At 42.2% G+C, this 20,812-nt stretch overlaps 1 protein-coding gene across 3 annotated transcripts; it reads left to right on the plus strand.

The window, feature by feature from the left end:
* Positions 1 to 452: 452 nt before the first annotated feature.
* Positions 453 to 12,077, plus strand: gxylt1a (glucoside xylosyltransferase 1a). 3 transcript variants are annotated; one of them, XR_013963934.1, is made up of 9 exons: positions 453 to 760; positions 1,189 to 1,281; positions 2,494 to 2,677; positions 2,866 to 2,997; positions 3,309 to 3,560; positions 4,980 to 5,103; positions 5,979 to 6,151; positions 9,757 to 10,734; positions 11,426 to 12,077. XR_013963934.1 is itself a non-coding variant. In XM_080761460.1 (8 exons), the coding sequence occupies exons 1-8, from the start codon at positions 537 to 539 to the stop codon at positions 9,913 to 9,915; spliced, it is 1,341 nt and encodes a 446-aa protein (XP_080617586.1). In that variant the 5' UTR covers positions 453 to 536; the 3' UTR covers positions 9,916 to 10,984. The 3 variants fall into 3 exon arrangements, 2 of the variants coding, with proteins under 2 accessions (XP_080617586.1, XP_080617587.1); XM_080761460.1 differs by lacking the exon at positions 11,426 to 12,077 and having other exon boundaries at positions 9,757 to 10,984; XM_080761461.1 differs by lacking the exons at positions 1,189 to 1,281; positions 11,426 to 12,077 and having other exon boundaries at positions 9,757 to 10,984.
* The last annotated feature ends 8,735 nt before the right edge of the window (positions 12,078 to 20,812 follow it).

A 20,812-nucleotide genomic window follows, 5' to 3' on the forward strand; every position in this document is an offset into this window, starting at 1 on the left:
TAGGCTGGAGCCAGGCTAGCTAATTTAGAGATGGTGAGAAATAGGGAAAATAATCTGTTCCTCATTTTGCTGGGACCCCACTTTCAAGAACCACTGCTGCATTAAATTAGGGGCGCTCCGGTGCGGTATTTCCGAACGCACCATAGGTTTAGAGTTAGTTTGAGGCATGCATAGTTGCAAAAACAAGAACTGTCAATCACAGGCGGGGCTTTCCTAGAACTGCGGTGGGATTCATAATCACGGTCCTGGCGACGGGTTGTTGCAGTTGAAAAAGTGCACATAAAAGATAATACCAAAGATTATGGCCCTTTAGAGTATACTCTTAAAGTTATGACCTCATGTGCTCTCAGCTCTGCCGGGTGCGCGACACACCGCGCCGGCGCGCAACTATAGCACGCTGGCTGACCACAAAGTGGGTGGGGCTGGGTGGGGATTTGTAAACAGCAGCTGGGGGAAGCTACTACTAGAGTGTGACAGCAGGCAGCTATTAGTGTCAAAACATGTTAAAGTTAGCTCCATAAGCGTTTTAACGCAAAATGCGATGCTACCTTCATGCTTTTCTGCTGTGCATGGTCCTCGCGTTCTTCTCACTGCTTTATGTTTTCAGTCAGCTAGCCTCCACATTGGATTCAACAGACGAATGGACACCCAGGAGGACAGCACTGAGGACAGCCGACAGGAACGGTCCTGACACCGGCCACGTTTTAAGGAAACATGCCGGTGGAGTGGCAGGCCTTGCCCTTGGGGTCCAACAGCCAGGGTAACATGATTATAGGTCTTATGTTCGTTCGTTTTTCAGTTATTACTACTCTAGTACACTTGTGCAAATGTGCACCCCTGCTGTTAGGTCTAATACACGACAGGGCTAAGAATCAGTTACTTTATAATGCCATCTATGTTGTTAGCTAACAGCCTAACACACATTCATGTATTTGTTCAGACTGTCACTTACAAACTGCTCACTATTTCGGTTAATAGTAGTCAATAGTAGTCAATTTAAAATAGCGATAATCGGTTGTTAACTATTTGGTAAATCATACTAATGTATCGGCTAGATTAGCCTCATGCCTGCCCTGGATTAAGAAGCACTACCATCTGTTAACTGTGAACCGTTTATTAACATCAAGACAGATCAAAGAAGTTTCTGATGCATGGCTACACGCAGATCATATGCTCTCATCCTGTTAGGTGTAAGTCAGTGTCAGTATCTTACTGGAATCCCTATTGGAGACTGCCTGCTGATGTTTGTGGAGTGAACTGCTTATTGGAGTCATCGCTTAGGTATGGTTGATTAATGATTCCAATGGCCATTGGCCATAACGATTTTACAACAACCTTACAACCCTAAACACCTCTCACTTACTTCCTACTTCAGTCCAGATAATAGCCCAGATAATAGCGTAGTTAGACCAGTCATTAGTCCTACAACTACAACCTATCTCAAACCCTCACCCGTCCCTAACCCTAACCTCCCACGGGGCAGCACACCTAAACCTAACCTTAACCCATGTCTAACCAATGACTAGTCTAAACTAAGTATTAGTTATATTACATCATTATAGAATGCCTAATGCAACTTGCCATGCAAGGGCTGGGCGAAATGACTTCTAATCAATATCTACAAGTTGAATCAAATAAAGATCTACAAGCTCACGTGTTGTGAGCTTTTAGATTGGCAATTTTGATATGTTGTCCAAACACCATTGAACGACTAAGTATTAAGTATAATACAGTAAGTGACATTATGGGGTTAGGCTTATTGCCAGTGTCAGCCGAGAACGTGGTAGTCTATCCCTGTTACAATGTGCTACACCGCTGGGAGATGGATTGCAGAGGTGGAGCGCAACACCTCCCATCAGCTCCCACTAGTTATTGTATGACTCGCCGCACGGCCTGCACCCACGCTGTGGTACTGTAACTCATATACGTATTATACGCTGAGTTGGCAGTGTACCGGATCAAACCCATGACCTTGGGGCGAGTGCTCTACTGCAGTGGTTCCCAAAGTGGGGTCCTGGGACCCCCAGGAGTCCTTGAGGGAGTTCCAGGGGGTCCCCAGCTATATGATAGGAACCAAATGGACCAGTTAGGGTCTCAGAGTGAAATTAACATTGATTTTACAATATAAATTGGGGGTCTCAGAGATAGAAATGCCATTAAATGGGGCGTCTGTAGACTAATGCACGTCAAACTGGGGGTCCTTGAAATTAAGTGGGTTGAGAATCACTGCTAAAACCGTAAAAATCTTCTCTTATGGGGGTCTTCTTGACTCGTCATTCATCTTTTGACAGAATCTAGACATTGGGTTGCTTTATTCAATTAATCTCTTGACAGAATCTAGACATTGAGTTGCTTAATTAATCTCTTGACAGAATCTAGGTTTTTGGCTGCTTCATTCATCTCTTGACAGAATCTAGGAATTGGGTTACTGAGACAAGTGAGACATTCTAATCTCTAATGAACAACACTGTGTCTCTCGCTGTCTCTCTTTAGGGAGAGCCTCAGCTCTGCTGTCGAGGCCAGTAGAGATAAGACCATGCACCTGGCTGTGGTTGCCTGTGGCTCCAGGCTGGATGAGACCCTCACCATGCTGAAGTCTGCAGTTCTTTTCAGTGTAAAGCCACTGCACTTCCATATCTTTGCAGAGGACCATCTGCATGCCAGCTTCAGGGATGCTGTGAGTGTGTGGACGCAATGTTATGTGTGGTGATTTGTTTTCCAGAATTGCAGGCATTTGTCACAGTGATTTATGATTGCCTGTTGGGGGCACCCACAGGCAAAGAAACAAAAAAAATGAAATTATATATACAGCACACACACTTACTTTGTTACTAAAACCTGACCATTTTCTGTCATTTCTTTAAGCTCGTCTCCTGGCCCACATTTGTCCATCCCAGGTTTAACTTCACAACTTATCCCATCACTTTCCCCAGTGACAATGCCAAGGAGTGGAAGAGGCTCTTCAAACCATGTGCCTCACAGAGACTCTTCTTACCGGTAAGTGTGTGCTTGCATCATCCATGCTTTCACCAGGGCTGGATTTACCATTGGGCTGTCTGTCTGTGTGTGTGTCTCTCTCTCTCTCTCTCTGCTGGGTACCCCAAAATTAAACCACAATATCCCTATTTTTTTTTCCGCACACCGCAACCCGGGGGCCCCCTTAAAGTGTCACCACAATAATCATTATTTTCAAGCGACCTTGTCGCACTAAACTTGACTTATACCGCCAAAGCATAAATTAGGCTTTAGTCTCATACACGTGATAAACTACTTCTTTAAGTAATCTTTAATGTATCTCTGATTCCCAGCTGATCCTGAAGGATGTGGATTCTTTGCTGTATGTGGACACAGACATTCTTTTCCTGCAGCCTGTGGACAACATGTGGGCCTTCCTTGAACATTTCAATTCCACCCACTTAGCCGCCATGGCTCCTGAACACGAGGAGCCACGCATTGCCTGGTACAACCGTTTCGCCCGCCACCCCTACTACGGCAAGACGGGCATCAACTCAGGGGTTATGCTGATGAACATGACGCGTATCAGGGACAAATATTTTAAGGTAAGAGTCATGAAGTGTAGTGAGAGGATTTTGTGTGTGTTGAAAATAGGGTCCATTGACTTCCATTGTAGTGGGGAAACAGCTCTCAAAGTCACTCTTTTAGCACGAACGCAACAAAAGCTGATTCTGACAGTTTATGACATCAGGAAAACTCATGCGGTTTTATTTTTTATAAAAAATGTCAACTTTGTCTTGTTTTGACTAATTTGTCAGCTCCGGTAGGTATGCCTACGCTGACCGAATCTGTTTGGTCCGATCTGATTGGACCAAAACTGTACACCACTTCCTTATTGGAAACGACGGGGATGTAAACAAATGGATTTGATCTCGTCCGCTTGACACTAAAAACATACACAATGGACGTGTTTGAGGGAGACACTTTAGAAGACGCTTTAGAAGAAGTGTGTAAAGTGTCTGTGTCTGGGCTTGCTCATATGCGACGGTGCATCTCAAACAGCGTGGAGACTTCTGTTTACAAACGAAACCTCGCAAGACTGCCCGCGAGAGTTTGGAACGCCGTAGCACTGCTTCAGTCTATCTCCGACTAGAATAGTAACTTTATAAAACGAAAATAAAACCGCATGAGTTTTCCTGATGTCATAAACTGTCAGAATCAGCTTTTGTTGCGTTGGTTTATGTGCTAAGAGTGACTTTGAGAGCTGACTTTGAGAGCTGTTTCCCCGTTACAATGGAAGTCAATAAGCGACTATTTTTATTTCTTAAATTGCTAATAAACAATACAACGGAGCGAAATAACTCATGGAATGGAATAGTTTGCCCATAATAAGGTAAGAAAACAACCCAAACCTCTCAAAAAGTGGTCTTACCCTTTAATACACACATATAGACAATAATAGTATCTCAAATATTCTGGTCATGTAATATAAATGACATGACCAGAAGATATGAGACAAGAACAGATTGAATAGGAATAGAACATGCATCTCTTATCATTGTGCACAGACGTCAGTCTATCTGTAGTTTATGTTCATTGTATCAAGGGTATCGATTATGGTCACTCAGATGAGTGATTCACCACATGTGTCAAGCAGATAAAAAAATAATTTATGACTGTGCAATAAAATAAAATAACTGAGTTTGTGCACAGGTTAATGTAGCACTAGATGTGAATGTTTTCTTATATTGTAGTGTTTCATGCTGGCTAACCTACAATTCAATATGAGTACTGAACAGTTAAAGATCAGTTCAATACCTGCACCACCAGCATTGACCAATGGAGGACACTGTTGTCATTCCTTTATGAATACTGTGAATGGCTGGCTGTTTTGACAGCACAAAGCCAATTGATGTAATGGGTTAAAAGTGCCTGTCCTCTGATTGTGGCTGCTTCAAGCTCTGGCTGAACATTTACAAAACAAACAAAAAAACCCAATGCTCTCTCATTACTGTTCTTCTCAGAATGACATGACATCAGTTCCACTACGGTGGGAGGAAATGCTGATGCCTCTGCTCCAGAAGTATAAACTCAACATCACCTGGGGTGACCAGGACCTGCTCAACATCATATTCCACCATAACCCCGGTATGGATTTTGCCTAGACAGTGGACACCCATATTGTTGTGATCACTGATTCACTGATGTGCATTTTAAGTTGAATCCCACATTTATTTTGTGAGTTGGACATTTGACAGTGTGACATGAATCTTCCCATGAATGTGTTCAGTGCTTTAAGAAAAACAAAAAACCCTACATTATGTGAAACGTGTTTAGTTTAGTTTATTAGGGATCCCCATTAGTCTACTCTACACCGTAGTGTAGACTATTCTTTTCCTGGGGTCCAGGCAAAAACATCACAGTACAAATCATAAAATGCAGTACAGCATGATTCATGTTTGTCTGTCCGAAAATACAATGTGTTAAATGTGTGGGGAGCACACACCAGTATGCAATGGCTCTGTCCATGACTGTTTTCTTAAGTGCATAAGCATTGGTTTTGGGCAGAGGAAAAGTAAAGTGACCATTTACTTTAGTGCATGTCTAGTATTATAATCAAGTCTTTCATTTGCAGGTAATAGCTGTAGAAACAAACTGAAGGGTGTCTGCCGGATAACATTTTAAAGAATGTGCACAGAGAGTCATACTCTTTTATATAGGCTAGCGGAGCTTTTGTCTTTGGAGACACAGAATCCATTGGTGAAGTTTTGTCACATTTTCAAATGTCCGCCTCACTATAGAATACTATGATTCACGTTAGGCCGTCTAAGCTCCTTCAGTGTTTGCAGCCGTTTAATGAGGTTTATTTCAATCGTTTAGAATCCAGCACTGCTTTGCACTGTTTTTTTGTGTGCACTCACTCGTCAAAATGTCCCAGTCTATAATGGTTTGTGTTGGCTGACATATTCTTTGTTTTTTCAAAATAAATATTCAACCCTCCTTGTCTTGGCATTGTCATGCAGAAAGCCTATATGTGTTCCCCTGTCAGTGGAACTACCGTCCTGACCACTGCATCTATGGCAGCAACTGTCACCAAGCGGAGGAACAAGGCGTGTTCATTCTGCACGGCAACAGAGGTGTTTATCATGACGACAAGCAGCCAGCATTCCGAGCCGTCTACGAGGCCATTCAAAAGGTATAGGTTGTGCAACAGTTAATTGAACTAATCAATTTAATCAATTCTAAAAGATAATCAATCCCTATTTTGGACAGGCGAAAAGTAAAGAGCTAATTCAGATGTATGTTAACGCTTTGAAGATATGCAAAGTGCAAGAAACTTTTATTAAAAAAAATCTATTATTATGCATAATTATGCAGCTGTGAACATGACCAGTTATTTTGGTTGGAGTGTCCGGCCAAGCCAGATGCACCAATTCAAACCCCAGTGGCGGGCATGAACTCCTTTTTTCTTTTTACCAGCTGCTATGCAATAGTCTATTCAGTATTTTAGCTGTGACGTGAGCGCCCCCCTCCTGAGATACTTCCGGGTCCTACTTTTGTGTCGCTTTTGTGTCCCCATGAAGTTATACTGTGACGCTCCGTCGGACTAAATCTGAGACGAAAACAACCAAACCACGAAAGTCTAATTTTACCGCTTTCCTTGCAACAACAAAGCTGCGCTGCTCTCCCAAATCTGGCTGTGACAGGCCGTCTGCCCCACATGGAATACTATCGCCATTTTTTATTTTATTTTGTCAACTAAATCCTCATTAATGCAAACTAGATTCAACATACTTGATACTAAAGCCTGCACGCATTCTAAATATGCCCCCGAAATATTTTACCGAGCAAATGGTCTGTTGCCACCTTCAATAATAATGATAATAATAGTTTTTATTGTCTCCACATCATATATTTTTGTTATCATGGACACTTGTACAAAACATTAATAATTCTACTCGAGTTGGAAGCATTAAGACCCATTTTAACCCTCAATGGCTTCCTTTCTGAAAAATAACGTAATTGTAAAAAGATTCACGCTTTTAGATATTCTATTTACAATGGGATGCGGACAGGAGCTGGTGCCACTTGGACCCGGACGTAACGTAGCACTACAAAATGACGTCGGACTTAAATACTGAATAATCGATGTGCAAGCTAGTCCAGTAGTCCTGTAGTCCAGCTGGTTTTCTCATTGGCTGATGTATGTGCGCACCGCAAATATGTACAGGCGGAAACTAACGACCCGGAACACAATAGTTCCGCCTTAGAGAATTTTGGTTCCTACCTAAACTGCTGCGCTGAAACTGACACAGAGGCAGTTATAGCGGACCCCCGCAGCTAAAAATAATGCTTTGTTTACACATTTTTCTCCCCAATTGAATCGTTATATTATGCCAATTGTTTCCTCCCCAGTCCCCACACATTTCTGTGTATTGCCACTGCTCACCTACCATTGAGGAGCCCCCACTGGGAGGACGTCGTAGAGCCTTGGTTCTGCTCCTGCCCAACACTCGCTACCCAGTCTGTAGGGTTATATTCAGTGACAGTTATCACCCTCCCCACTCGACAAAGCCGCATGCACCACTGTGGATTTGAAAACCACCTCCGTGGTGGTGGACAGACACATTTACCACTGTGCCCCCCCAAGCACTCAGGAACTCCTTTTACCCCAGTTCTATGATGTATTTTCACGGGTATGCTTCAAAAAGGCATTAATCAAACAAACAAACAAAAACAAAAAGGAGAGCGAGTGGATCTACCTCTTCTGTGTCACAGACAGTCCTCTTGTAGATTCATGTTGTTTAGATAAGTGTGCATTTTATATTTTCGGTAGTTTATATTTTAATGATCAATGAATTGATTGTGTTCCGACTTGGCTCAATATAAGTTCTTAAAGGTTTTAGATTAATGCTTTTTTAAAAACATCTTTCTATATAACGTTATTAATGCTGTATCGTCATTTAACTGTTTTTTATTTGGGGGCCCACTTGCAATGTCATCACGGCATTAGGCCAAACGTGGACTCAATTACATCATCAGGGGCACTCCAGGCCTCCAGTTATGGAACTCACCTGACTGAAAATGCGTAATCGATAGTCCTGTTAACTTGTCCTGTCGCTCTGCCTCTGCTCGCCCTTAAGTCGATGTACTGGCTCTCCTCTGGCCAGTGTACTGAGTCCAGACAGTGTGAGATGTTTGAAGCATTACTCTTCTCTCCCCACGCCTCCTATCCATCAATGTGAGGCTAGGAGAGGGCGGCATGTGGGGAAACCCCCACTGCAGTGCTGGACTGGCAGCCAACCTTCGATCCGCTGCTGTTGATTTCAGGTCTCTGGTTGGAGAGAGAGGGAGAGAGAGAGAAAGCGAGTGAGTGAGGTTCATTAGCTGATCTCCATCCATTACTGCCACAGGGCTCCAGACTGGCCACTAACAGCGCAGGCAATGTTCTCTGCCATTAAGTAAAGGAGCAGGCTTCATTATGGGGTTCTGGGCCCACCACCATTCGTCTCTCAGACAGGATAAACAGTCCACGTACGATGTCCAAAGCGGTGCATACATAACAGTCCATTCTCAGAATCTTTCATCAAGAGTCATGGCTAATCAAGGTGAAAGCGTCGTTTGCTGCTTTAATAAACCAAATCATTGGTTCTCAATCATGTTTCATGTATCTGGCCACAGACCCCCATCTGAAAAGGTTTTGTGCTGGGGACCCCCGACCCATAAGAGATTTGTGCCGTTCAAAGTTTAACTTTTAAGAAATGGCATCGCAACGCGTTCATGAGCTTATAGATCGTGTGTAAAACCCGCATTAATAAACAGATATTTTTTTTACACATACAGCTTTGAAAAAGGTCCACAACCAGTAGCTTACTGGAAATTCACCATATTCACACGGCATCCATTTGCCCTAGCTTCATTCTCGGTGGGCCTGCTGTATGAAGTATGAGTGAATCCCATATCCTATCAGTCCTTTGAGGACAGCACATCGGTCATGAAACCTCGAGCAATATTACGAGAAACTCTAATTTCTCGGCTACTAAGAGCTCCTTAGTCGGTCGGTCTCTCTGGACCGGCTATCCCAGCAAGCAGAGGAGCTCGCAATAAAGGCTCCCACCATCATTACCCAGCCAAGCCCACAGCAGAGTTGTAAAATGTTTAGTGCTGATGCTATGTTGAGACGCCATGGCGTTGTGGACAACGCACCACCAGCATCCACATAAAAATCGATGGGAGACGGTTAATGGTGCTTTATTGCCCCGCTGTTGTGTATGGAACATAATAAAGAAAGTGTGCTTTGGGTGACCTAATGCCCGACCAAACTGGAATTAAAGGAGACGTCGTAAAATAGTGATTTGCTCCTATTTACCATGAGGGGCAGTAAAAGTAGGGGTGCAGCCTCCGAAAGTAAAAATAATAATAAAAGCTTGCTGCTTTATTCATGAACTTGTCTAAAGTGCCTCTGTCTGTAACATTACGCATCAGTGTTGGCTTTCATCCTTGCCATTGACTTGGGTGACATTTACATAACAAATCATGCCATCATCAGGCATGTCTCCGACGCTTCAGCTGTAGTTTTTTCCAGCAAAGCCGTCACGCCGTATTAAGCCCATTCTCCTCTTTTGATGAGTAATTGATATTCATTATCCGAACACGCCCAAACCCGACTGATCCGAATCAAACATAGCACAATGATATTGTTCTGAGCTGACAATGACAAATGTCGCTGTGGTAACGGTTTGTGGTTTTTGTGTGATTTTTCTTTTCTTTTCTCCCCTCTATTTTCTTTTCTTATCACAGCACCCATTTGGCGAAGATATGATGAATTCCCTGCTTCTGCCTCTGGAAGAAAGTCTACAGGACACTGCCCATACCTACTGTGGGAGAGCCAGCCACCTCTTTACCAAGAGGTTAGAGCACAGCATCAGGTCTATTGGGCAGGATGCTACACAGAGATGATATGCCTCTAACATAGTGGTTCTGAATCTTTTTTTTTAATTCAAGGACCCCCATATCTCTAACGGTGTACACATCATTTGTACACTCTCAGAGTAACAGACTTTGTAAGGGTCCATTTGGAACCACCTCAAGGAACCCAGAGGGTCCGTAGACCCACTGCTCCAATAGATCATTAACCCATTTTGGGCGGGAAGTGGGAACCCCTTTTGGTGTTTTAAACATTGTTATAATTTAGCTATTGAAAAATAGCAGATCTACAAGCTCATAGCGCACCACCGAGTGGTGCACTACAAGCTTGTAGGTCTGCTATTTATTTCAGAAAACTGGAGGATTTAGAAGATTTTTTTTTTAAATTTTCGACGTCAGACCTAAATGGATTAAAACACACAATTTCCAATGACTGATCTATCACTCCAGAAGGAAAGGAAGACGTGGGTGTAAGACGACAACATAGAGAAGATACGCTTGGTGACATTCAGTGCAGTATAGCTGGTGTCACCGAGGAGGACAGCTGAGCATTACGTTGTTCTGTATTTGATCTGGATTTGTTTACAAAGACATTGTAACTTGCAACATGTTCTCTGGTGACAGAACAATCCGTCTAACGATAATCACAGTTCTATTTGGTACGTATACTGTATGTCCATGAACTGAAAATCAGGTGACAAATCCCCGCCCCCATAATGGGGGGGTAAAGCACTGAAAACACTTTGTCCTGCAGAGAATCTGAACTTCCTGTCCTACAACAAGGGTACTTGGTCCTGACAGAGAATCTGAACTTCCTGTCCTACAACAAGGGTACTTGGTCCTGACAGTCAGGTTCCTGTCCTACAACAAGGGTACTTGGTCCTGACAGTCAGGTTCCTGTCCTACAACAAGGGTACTTGGTCCTGACAGTCAGGTTCCTGTCCTACAACAAGGGTACTTGGTCCTGACAGTCAGGTTCCTGTCCTACAACAAGGGTACTTGGTCCTGACAGTCAGGTTCCTGTCCTACAACAAGGGTACTGACTGACAGTCAGGTTCCTGTCCTACAACAAGGGTTCTTGGTCCTGACAGTCAGGTTCCTGTCCTACAACAAGGGTACTTGGTCCTGACAGTCAGGTTCCTGTCCTACAACAAGGGTACTTGGTCCTGACAGTCAGGTTCCTGTCCTACAACAAGGGTACTTGGTCCTGACAGTCAGGTTCCTGTCCTACAACAAGGGTACTTGGTCCTGACAGTCAGGTTCCTGTCCTACAACAAGGGTACTTGGTCCTGACAGTCAGGTTCCTGTCCTACAACAAGGGTACTTGGTCCTGACAGTCAGGTTCCTGTCCTACAACAAGGGTACTTGGTCCTGACAGTCAGGTTCCTGTCCTACAACAAGGGTACTTGGTCCTGACAGTCAGGTTCCTGTCCTACAACAAGGGTACTTGGTCCTGACAGTCAGGTTCCTGTCCTACAACAAGGGTACTTGGTCCTGACAGTCAGGTTCCTGTCCTACAACAAGGGTACTGACTGACAGTCAGGTTGCATTTTTTTGTGTAGAAGAACCGACAAGCACTTGTTGTCTTAAAGAAATATGAATATATTAGGGTTCTTTAGTGCATTATTCTTTATTGTTATATTCAAAGATTTACTATTTTATTAGTTATATTAATATAAGTATTTCATACAAGGTGTCTTACAGTGTGTTGGTCACTGTAGTACTGTATGTTTCATATCACTTGACAGCGATGTACAAATGCTGTTTTTTTTTAAATGCTGGGATGAATGAATGCGCTTGTGGAAAATGTAGAATGTAGAATCTGAACATATCAGTACCGGTATATATTTATTGATGAGTATCTCTTGCAGGCAAGCATTTCTGATATTAGTGGTAAGATTGTTTTCACGTTAATCATGGAGAGCCTTAGCGATGCCATGTTGATCCAGATTTTGGAGAGACCCACTGATTAGTGATATTTAATAAAAGAAAAGTGCAACATTTTCTAATCAATTTTAAAAACCTTTATCACTTTTAACTTAAGCAAACAAATAAAATAAAAAAACACATAACGTTGTTAATGTTTTCTTAATTAGTAAATATACTTTTCACCTATAATTAGAACCTTAGCCGGTTCTAAGGGGGAGGCAAGGGGGGCATAGCCCACCCAAACGTATGTCCTGCCCATCCAATCAAAGGTTATGGTGTGTGTGTGTGTGTGTGTGTGTGTGTGTGTGTGTGTGTGTGTGTGTGTGTGTGTGTATATATATATATATATATATATAATATATATATATATATATATAGACAAACTACTGTAATTAAGTCATTTTATTAACTGTCTTACGTCAAACTGAATATCAGTGGTCAAAGGGCGGCAGTGAAGCAAAACCTGTATTGCAGTGAATGGAATGAAGTTGGCAGACGATCATCTTTTAGGGAACTGTGTTGCTGTTGGACAGATTAATATATACTGCATAAACAATATAAAAGCATACTTATCAAAAGGACAAAGGACACTGTACTTTAATCATCTGCAATAAAAGCCCTTTGACTGCCGATATTCACCGTTTGACGTGGATAGTCAATAAAAATGAACAATTACTTGATTACAGTATTCCTTAATAAGTTTGTTTTGGCATTGCATGAACTTTATGCACCTCACTGAGGCGCTGGACAGATTCTTACACGGTATATTCTTTCCTTCTTCTTTTTTCTCCATTCATTTATGATTTCTTACTTTTAATCAATGCTAAACATCTCTATTCCAATATTCCGGTAATCATTGCCATAGTGTGTTTATTTCAGTAGCAGGGGCCTCCCAGTCTCTCCACCTCCACCAGGGCTGGTTCTAGGCCGGGGACAGAGGTGTGCAGACCCCACCGAAATGTGTGTGACAGTGTGTCCTGCCCACCCAATCAAAGGTTATGGAGAATATTTATTTGTAGCCAATATAAAACATACCACAAAATATCAGTACCATTTATCAGTTCTGATTGGGTGGGCAGCATTTTTAGAGAAATTGAAAGTGAAATCCATTTGAACACTGTTTGCCATAAGTGCTGTTAACCGACAGGCAGTGGCGTGCACACTGCACAGACACACCTGCCCTTTTGCCCTCTGGACAGCAATGTGCCCTTTTGAATGTTCGTTTTTTGTTAAGTTTATTTTTGTTTTGTACAGTATGTGGCCCACAGTGCCATTGATCAATTCTGGATTAAAAGCTTCTAATATATTATTTATGCCCCAAAATCTATAAATCTCACACACTATTAAAGCTGCAATAATGTACAAATTGTAATGACCTTTTTATTTATTTTTAGGTATTCATACAGCCAGCAATGGGTAAAACACTCCCCCAAAAATGTAGTCTCTGTGACACATCTAGGGGCCACAATCTGAATTCAAAGATTTTCCTAGAAGCTTTGTCATTGGTCGACTTGCCTGTCTACTTCCTGATTGGTTACTAATTTCGACCAATGACAAAGCTTCTAGGAACATCTTTGAATGCAGATTGTGGCCCCTAGATGTGTCAGAGACTAAATGTTTTTGGAGAGCGTTCTACTCATTGCTGGCTGTCTGAATACCAAAAAATACCGGTTCCACACGCTGCACAAGGTGCCCTTTTTTTTCTTCACTTGAGCACCTGCCCCTCTAAATGTCTGTGCACGCCACTGCCAACACACCCAATCTAGTGGGCCAGGCTACAGCTGGCCCTGCAGGCTCTACAATCAAGGCAAGATTTGTATTCTTTATTCGGCTGAATGAACACTTGGTGGATGTAATATCGGATCACAAAGTCTTCAGAGCATTGTTTGCATACAGTACGTTGCATTGACAAGTCCATTAATGATTCTTTTACCATAATATAACTGGAATGTTGTTTCATTGTAAATGCATTTAATTGTTTTCCTGTTAAGTCAATTAGCACCGTAACTGGTTTGAGCCAAGTTAATTAAACCCATACATAATACGTGATGCCAAAATATGGCTGCTATTGATTTGTCAAATCTGAGACGAGACATAAAATACCGGTGTATATTTAAAAGGTGAAATAATTGACGAGGTGTATGCCTGACAGCGACAATAGAATTGCAGGCACTTTACCCAAAGTGATGCTGGAGAGGGCATCAGCTACCTAAAAAACAAAACAATGCTTAATTTGTACACTGACAAAGTATAAAATGCAGCTTAAGAATTAAAATAGTCCATGTGTGTGTGAAGACTGCAGGCCAAAAAGGAGCTGACATGTTGGGGCTAGTAGCCACCAGGGCTTCACCTCACAAGAAGATTGAAAGACATGCCTGGAAGTTCCATTTGAATTACTGTTACTTTGAATTTGAAGTACCGGTACTGAATTTCATAGGTTCTCTATGCCAGGAAGCTGTTAAAAATACTATAATCACATTTCAACACTTCTCCTGTGTAGGGACCGATTGACGGTGCAGTCTCCATTGAGTAAGAAAAGCATTTCAGCATTCATACATTGTTACTTCTTATGTTCTTCTATAATGGCAATGCTATGGCTTTTCAGTGAAATAGATGGCAATACTATGGCTTTTCAGTGAAACGGTAATGTACTATTGAGCAACATTTTTGCAAGTACAGCCCCAGGATGTGAAAGTAAATCCAATGGATTTGAATAATGGGTACTATATAGTTCTCTCTCATTATAAGCTAATGAGAAAACTTTCTAATAACATGGTTTGGGATTCAGTGTTTTATTTCATGGGCTGTGTGTGCCAAAAGGCACAATGGAATAAGAAGAGCCCTCCTTTGATAATGCCAAACCTTAGGGCTTGTTGCTCGTCTGTGGTGGGGTGAAATGCCACGGGCTATTAGGAAGGGTTACAAATGAGCTATGGCTCATATTATTGGAGGATCTCTGTGTTTCAGGACAGGGTGTAATGCCTATACTTTCTCCCTCCCACTAACCAAGAGCCTCCTACGGCTATACACAAGCGTACGGTATAATGTGGTTTGCTTTGCACACAAAAATGCCAGCGGTCAATTCATTTCTCCCATGATGTGATTATACATTTGCAGACAGAAGCTAGATCATTCTGAACACCTAAGAGCACAACCCATAGCTAAATAGTTTCTTACAACAACTTTTCCCGAGTAAAGGCTGCCTGGTGCCTGGTTCCAGTGAACCAGGCACTGACGGTGATGGAAGCCTCATTCTGACAGGAACTGCCAATGGATTATTCATGTTATTGCTTGCACCACTTGCTCCCTTATGTTCAATAGCACTTAAAAACCCAGAGATAAATTGCATTACTTAGAGGCAAATGGCCCAACACAAACTGAGAAAGGGTGACTAAAGGTAACATTGCAACCAGACTGTCTGGTTTAATAATGCATAGACAATTATAATTTAATTTCTTGGCCCCCTAAAAAGTCTCAAGTTCATCTATAGAGCTTCATCCTCATTTAGTGGTTAGGAGAGATCATAAGTACAACTTAATTAAAGGACTGTATAAACTATGACTGATGATAATCATTATTTATTGACACAGGAAAATGGCTTAGTCGTCATCATCAAGTGCACTTTCCTTGGGAGGATGAGTCTTGTTAACAGTGACAATTAGTTGACAGCGAGTCGTGTATCTCTTCAGACTGCTAAACCAAACTAAGTGACAAACTAGAGAGGGAATGAAGGCACAGTAGGATGCTTAATTGTCAGTGCCAAGCAGACCAGGGGAAATAAATCTGTTTTCTCCTCAAGTACATCCCACTCTGTTCCTTTCATTTTCCTGCTACAGGCGAGGTAGGATATCATTTGAAGAGTGAGCGTTTTGATCAATAATACATTTGCCTGTGCTGCTGAGACAGGTATAATTGTGCTGATATGCCAGGGCTTATGACAATTAATGTAATTTACTGTTGCACATTAGCTATGCATGATATCCTTCTGTATCGTCTTGAGCAGTGAGTTTGCGAGTGTAAGCACACTAGCACAGGAGGAAATTAGAAATATGTAGAGGAAATTAAATGAAATGGCCAGTTCACGGCCTAGGAGAGAAGAAACATGGGTCTCATCTGGTCATGAGGTGAAGTTCAATTAAGAGCATAGATTAATGTTTTCTTTTTTTTTCTTCTCTTTTTTAAGTTGGCGCTGTTGATTTGAAATGTCTCATGCCCATGGCCTGTAATAGTATATTTTCTCAACTATTAATGACATGCTGTAATGAATATAGTACATCCATACATTTCCTGCTTTTCAGTTTATCGGCACACTGCAAGATTCATCAAACATCTCCATTCTCACCCTGGAGACTCCCACTCTGTTTACAGAAGTTGCGAGAAATGAATCACTTAAATCCTATATACTTTGTTGCCCGGGGTCCCCCAGGGATGTACAGTATAGTTGGATCGACCCCTCTTTTTTGCCCTCAAAACCAAAACTCCTGGCCCAAAAAAAAGCTGGTCTACAAGCTCACAACGGACCGCAACGCGATGTGCGCGTGTAGATCTGCTAGCTCAGATGGATGTGATTGAACATACAGAGAGGGATCTGTTAGGTCTTGCTAAGGGACGATCCGGTCGAACAGCTACACCCTCCGATTCCAAGGCGGCCTCGCTACAGACTCATCTAGGGTCGCCCTACTGCTTGCATTCAATTATTTATATCAATGAGAAAAATCTGTAAATGTATTTGTCAAAGAACAAGATAATTTAAATGACACATTGTCTAAGCACTACACTTTGAGAATCAATGCTTCAACAAATAATCCATAATGCTACCTGGGGGCAGTGGAGCCTCATAGTCTCCTCACACTGCAACGGATAGCAGTGGTTCTCTCAACCAGTGCTCCGGGGTTGAACAGGGAATCCAGGTGGTCCCCAGCTAAATGATGGAGAGTTGTTAACCAACCAAATACCAACCCTTACAGGATTTGGTTTCATGTTAGGCTTTAACAATATTTTTACTCTTGAGACTAAGCTTGTTATCTCTTCTATACCACATCAATACAGCATGGAATTGTGGACAAAATCGTATCCAACGTGAACAAAATATTCTACGTTTTGTGGCTGAGACGTTACATCTCTCATCAAATGGTGGTCCGTGGCTCAAATGCCGAATAAATAATTGTCCCTTGATGTGAAAATAGTTGAAAACCACTGCTCTATAGCATTGACCCCTAAAGGGCCCCACCGTCACCACAAAGACAGAAAGGAATGTTTTATAGTGGCATAACATTCACACACAAAAATGAGGATGTTATTACTCACGCACTCTCACATTGGCTTTTTATGGTTCAATCGTAGCAAATGTCAGTCTGATTCATCATACAAAAAAGCACATGTAAAGCTCTCTGTATTACCACTCATAAAAGAGAGTATCAATCACTGCAATTGACCTTTTTTCCTTGATAAAGTGCCTCGCCAATGAGCCACATCCCAGTGCCCAGGGGCTAAGGACTATTGGTTGGAATCAATGGCATGCCAAGTGTTGTTAGTGAACAATATGCAGCATAATTCAATACCCCTCTCTTTTCTTGATTGCATTGTAGGCAGGCAGTGCTTGAGAAACAACATTAATAGAAGCTCCATGTGATTCATGACACGTGATTCATTGTGTGCACTATTATAAAGATTCATTTTCATATGCACAACAGCACAAGCATGACTGCAGCATCAGAAATTGTAAATTGACATTGACTTGGCTAAATGCCAAGACAAGCTTTTATGGGATATGGAGGTCCGTCTGTGTATGTGTTGTGCAAACATGGGTTATATGTCTGTTGAAGAGCTGGGATAATGTTGTCCAAGCCTTATTGGCCCTAGCTGTGGCCCATATGTCTGCTGTGTTTGCTAAAGAGAGGAAGGCGAATCATGGCAGCTGGGATCTTAGGCTAATGGTTGCCAGAGTTAGAGCCTGAATTAGTGATAGTGGGAGACCCTCCCTTTTGGTCTGGCAAACGACTTAACTCGCATGAGGACGTCAGCACTTTCTTGCAGCTTGCTTGTGTGTGCAGTGGGCACTGGGGGTGTGTGTGTGTGTGGGGGGATGTGTGTCTGTCTGTCTGTCTGTCTGTCTGTACGTACAGTATGTATGTATGTATGTATGTGCGCCCTTTTAACTTTTTATCCCCTAGTTGTCCTCCTTTTGTCTTTTTATCCCCTTGAGTCCTCAACCTAATAATACCATAGGTCGTTTAATTGTCTTCCACACTCCCTGCACCTACCATGGCATTTTGTAATGAATCTATTGTTCCTAGTCCTGCATACAGAGGTTGCTTCATTGACTATTGGTGCAGCTCGACCTGTGTGGGAAACCTTTAATTGTTTTTCCCTAAGCCTGACAGCTGACGACACATGATGGATTGGCCACGGTGCTCATCTCCGCAACGGATAAAGGACGGTTTCTGAATACCTTGACAAATATTCACGGTCAAAAGAGACTTGCAGCAATGCATGCATGGCTACAGTGTGTAGACACTAAGGCACTTTATGGGCCATTGGGAGCCAGCCATGTGGATTTTTATGCTTGGGTGTACATTGAAGAAGTGTCACTCAATTGGATTGGAGAATCCATTTAGAGTAGGAAGAGGAAAGCCCTGGGGTCATACTGCATGTGTGTTGCACAAAGCCCACCTCACCTGTGCACTTCATGAACTGTTGTTGTGATATGGTACGGATATGATTTTATTTTTATTATAATAACACAATCTTACGTCTTGGCACAGGTAGGGTATGCTGCTTAAAATGTAACCTGACGTTCCTGGCAAAGATTGTGTTAAGTTCCATATTCCGACGTTTTTAGTGAAGGTACTTCCAGCTTCCCTGAGTTGGCTGATTTGACAGGACTGATGTCTGGATAAGGAGCTGGGCTGACTCCTGGGTGAGGAAGGGTCTAATTCATAGAATGTTATAGAGTGTAAACCTACAGGATCGAATGATAGCTGTAATGTGTGCTTTGAACGAGAGCTGACTGTCCAGGACAACACCAAGGTTTTTTGCTGTTGGGGCCGAGGTTTGGGATGTTGGGGTTATAGACAGGACTACCTTTACATTTTTGAGGAGCCGGTCGCCCCTCAGCACTATTTTAACGACAACAGGGAATCCGGACCATTTTTCTCAAAAGCTACAGGCTACGAGCCTACGAGAGCTTTTATTGAGAGGGAAAAGGAAGTTGCCGCCACCTGTTGTTTCTGCCTGTCAACTACAAAACAATACTACAACATAACGATATCATCCACTCCCAACAGGATCATACAGACTTTTGAAACAGAGACTAGGCTTTCCTCCGAGGTGGTGGAAAGCCTGGTGAGGCGAGGTTACCACCTGGCTATGTGGGAGACCCAGGTTTGAAACCCAGGTTTTACAGTTACAATTTACGACATATAAAAACTGACGGATTGCAGCTTTAAGTCCTTGAAATCTAGCAGCATGTAGAACTTAAATAGATTAATCAGACAAATGACACCCACATCCAATTTAAAAGCTACACATTTTACAATGAGCCTGTTATGCTTTAACCTGGGTATTAAAATTAAACACAGATTGTTTCATGAAAGCTATTTCCAGACATCCTTGTTATTTTCAAGGGCACTTTCACCACGAAACATTGAGACGGTTCCTCATCAGAACTCTAGGTCATTATCATTATTTATGCATGCTTGGAAGAACTCTAAATCTAATTTCTCAGTAAAATGACTGATGGGAGGTATGTAAGTGTGAATTACATGAGGATTTGATAGCATATTTCTCAAAATGGAGCCGTGTTCTGACTCAAGTGTCATTTTTTACACCAAGCCACTTCAAGTTGAAAGGCTATTCATCTCTTTCAGGGAGCCTATTCTTATAGCAGAAGATGAAAACATTAGACATTTCACAGCAACTCAATTTTTTTTCGAAAATAGTGAAAATAACAGATCTAAGCAAGTAGGTAATTATTTTCACCGCACAACACCAAGATTAATTATTAAATAGGGTAAGTGGAAAAAGTAAAAATGAAAACATTTTTTTCCATTCACTGCAGAGGCTCCACTGCTACTACTTATTTCAATATTAAATATGACCGATTATATTTAATTGTATTTAAGAGAGGCTAGCTCTTTCTAAAAAAGCAAGATTCCATAGACACATTTTATGAACAGCAACAAATTCATGGCTGAATGTTTTACTTACTGCTGGAGTAGCTACTATACCATAGCAACTGCAATACTATTACTTCCTATATGAGATAAGATTTAATAGCAACTCCTGTCGTGCTCCGTAGCCGACCTCTTGAACTTGTAGCATAATCAGCATGCTGTAATTACATGTGTGTGCCGGCCGGGTAGCATCTTGTACAATAATAGATGCATTAGGTATTGAGTTACTTCCGGAAAACAGGCAAAGTGTGGCATGACCTCTTTACCGTTTCCCCACAGCCTAAAGTTTAGGCCGTGGGGAAATGTGCTTGTCTAGGCCCTAAACAACCAATCTCAGACAGGCACATGGCGTACCTCAGCCAATCCCATTATCTCTGAACCGCCACAGTCCAATCATCTGCACGGATTCAATGCCAACTTGGCTCACTTAAAGGACCCACAGTCACTCTGGCACCAAACGGACTGTGAATTAGTCGATCCAACACATTCTGTTTCTGAGAGGCACATTTTGCACAAAGCCATTGTGCTCCCAGTGTAGCCATGAACAAAGACAACTGAGACACCACCTCTTATAAATCAGAGCTAGACAATTAGTGATCATTCACATAAACCCATGCAGCGTCCCTTTTCTGAGGGCGAACATTTGGCAAAAAGAATAAGCTCACGACGTATTGCGACTTGCAACGTGTTGTGACTTGCAGATGGCCTATTTTCTGCTTAGTGATTTGGTGTAGGACAGTGGGGTCCATGCAGGGATCTTCAGGGTATAGGCTGTTCCAAATGGACGGTCTATAACTCAGAGTGTACAATCTGTGTACAAATAGTAG

The sequence above is a fragment of the Protomyctophum bolini genome, assembly GCF_963924005.1.
Source record: "Protomyctophum bolini genome assembly, chromosome: 4".
Lineage (NCBI taxonomy): Eukaryota > Metazoa > Chordata > Actinopteri > Myctophiformes > Myctophidae > Protomyctophum > Protomyctophum bolini.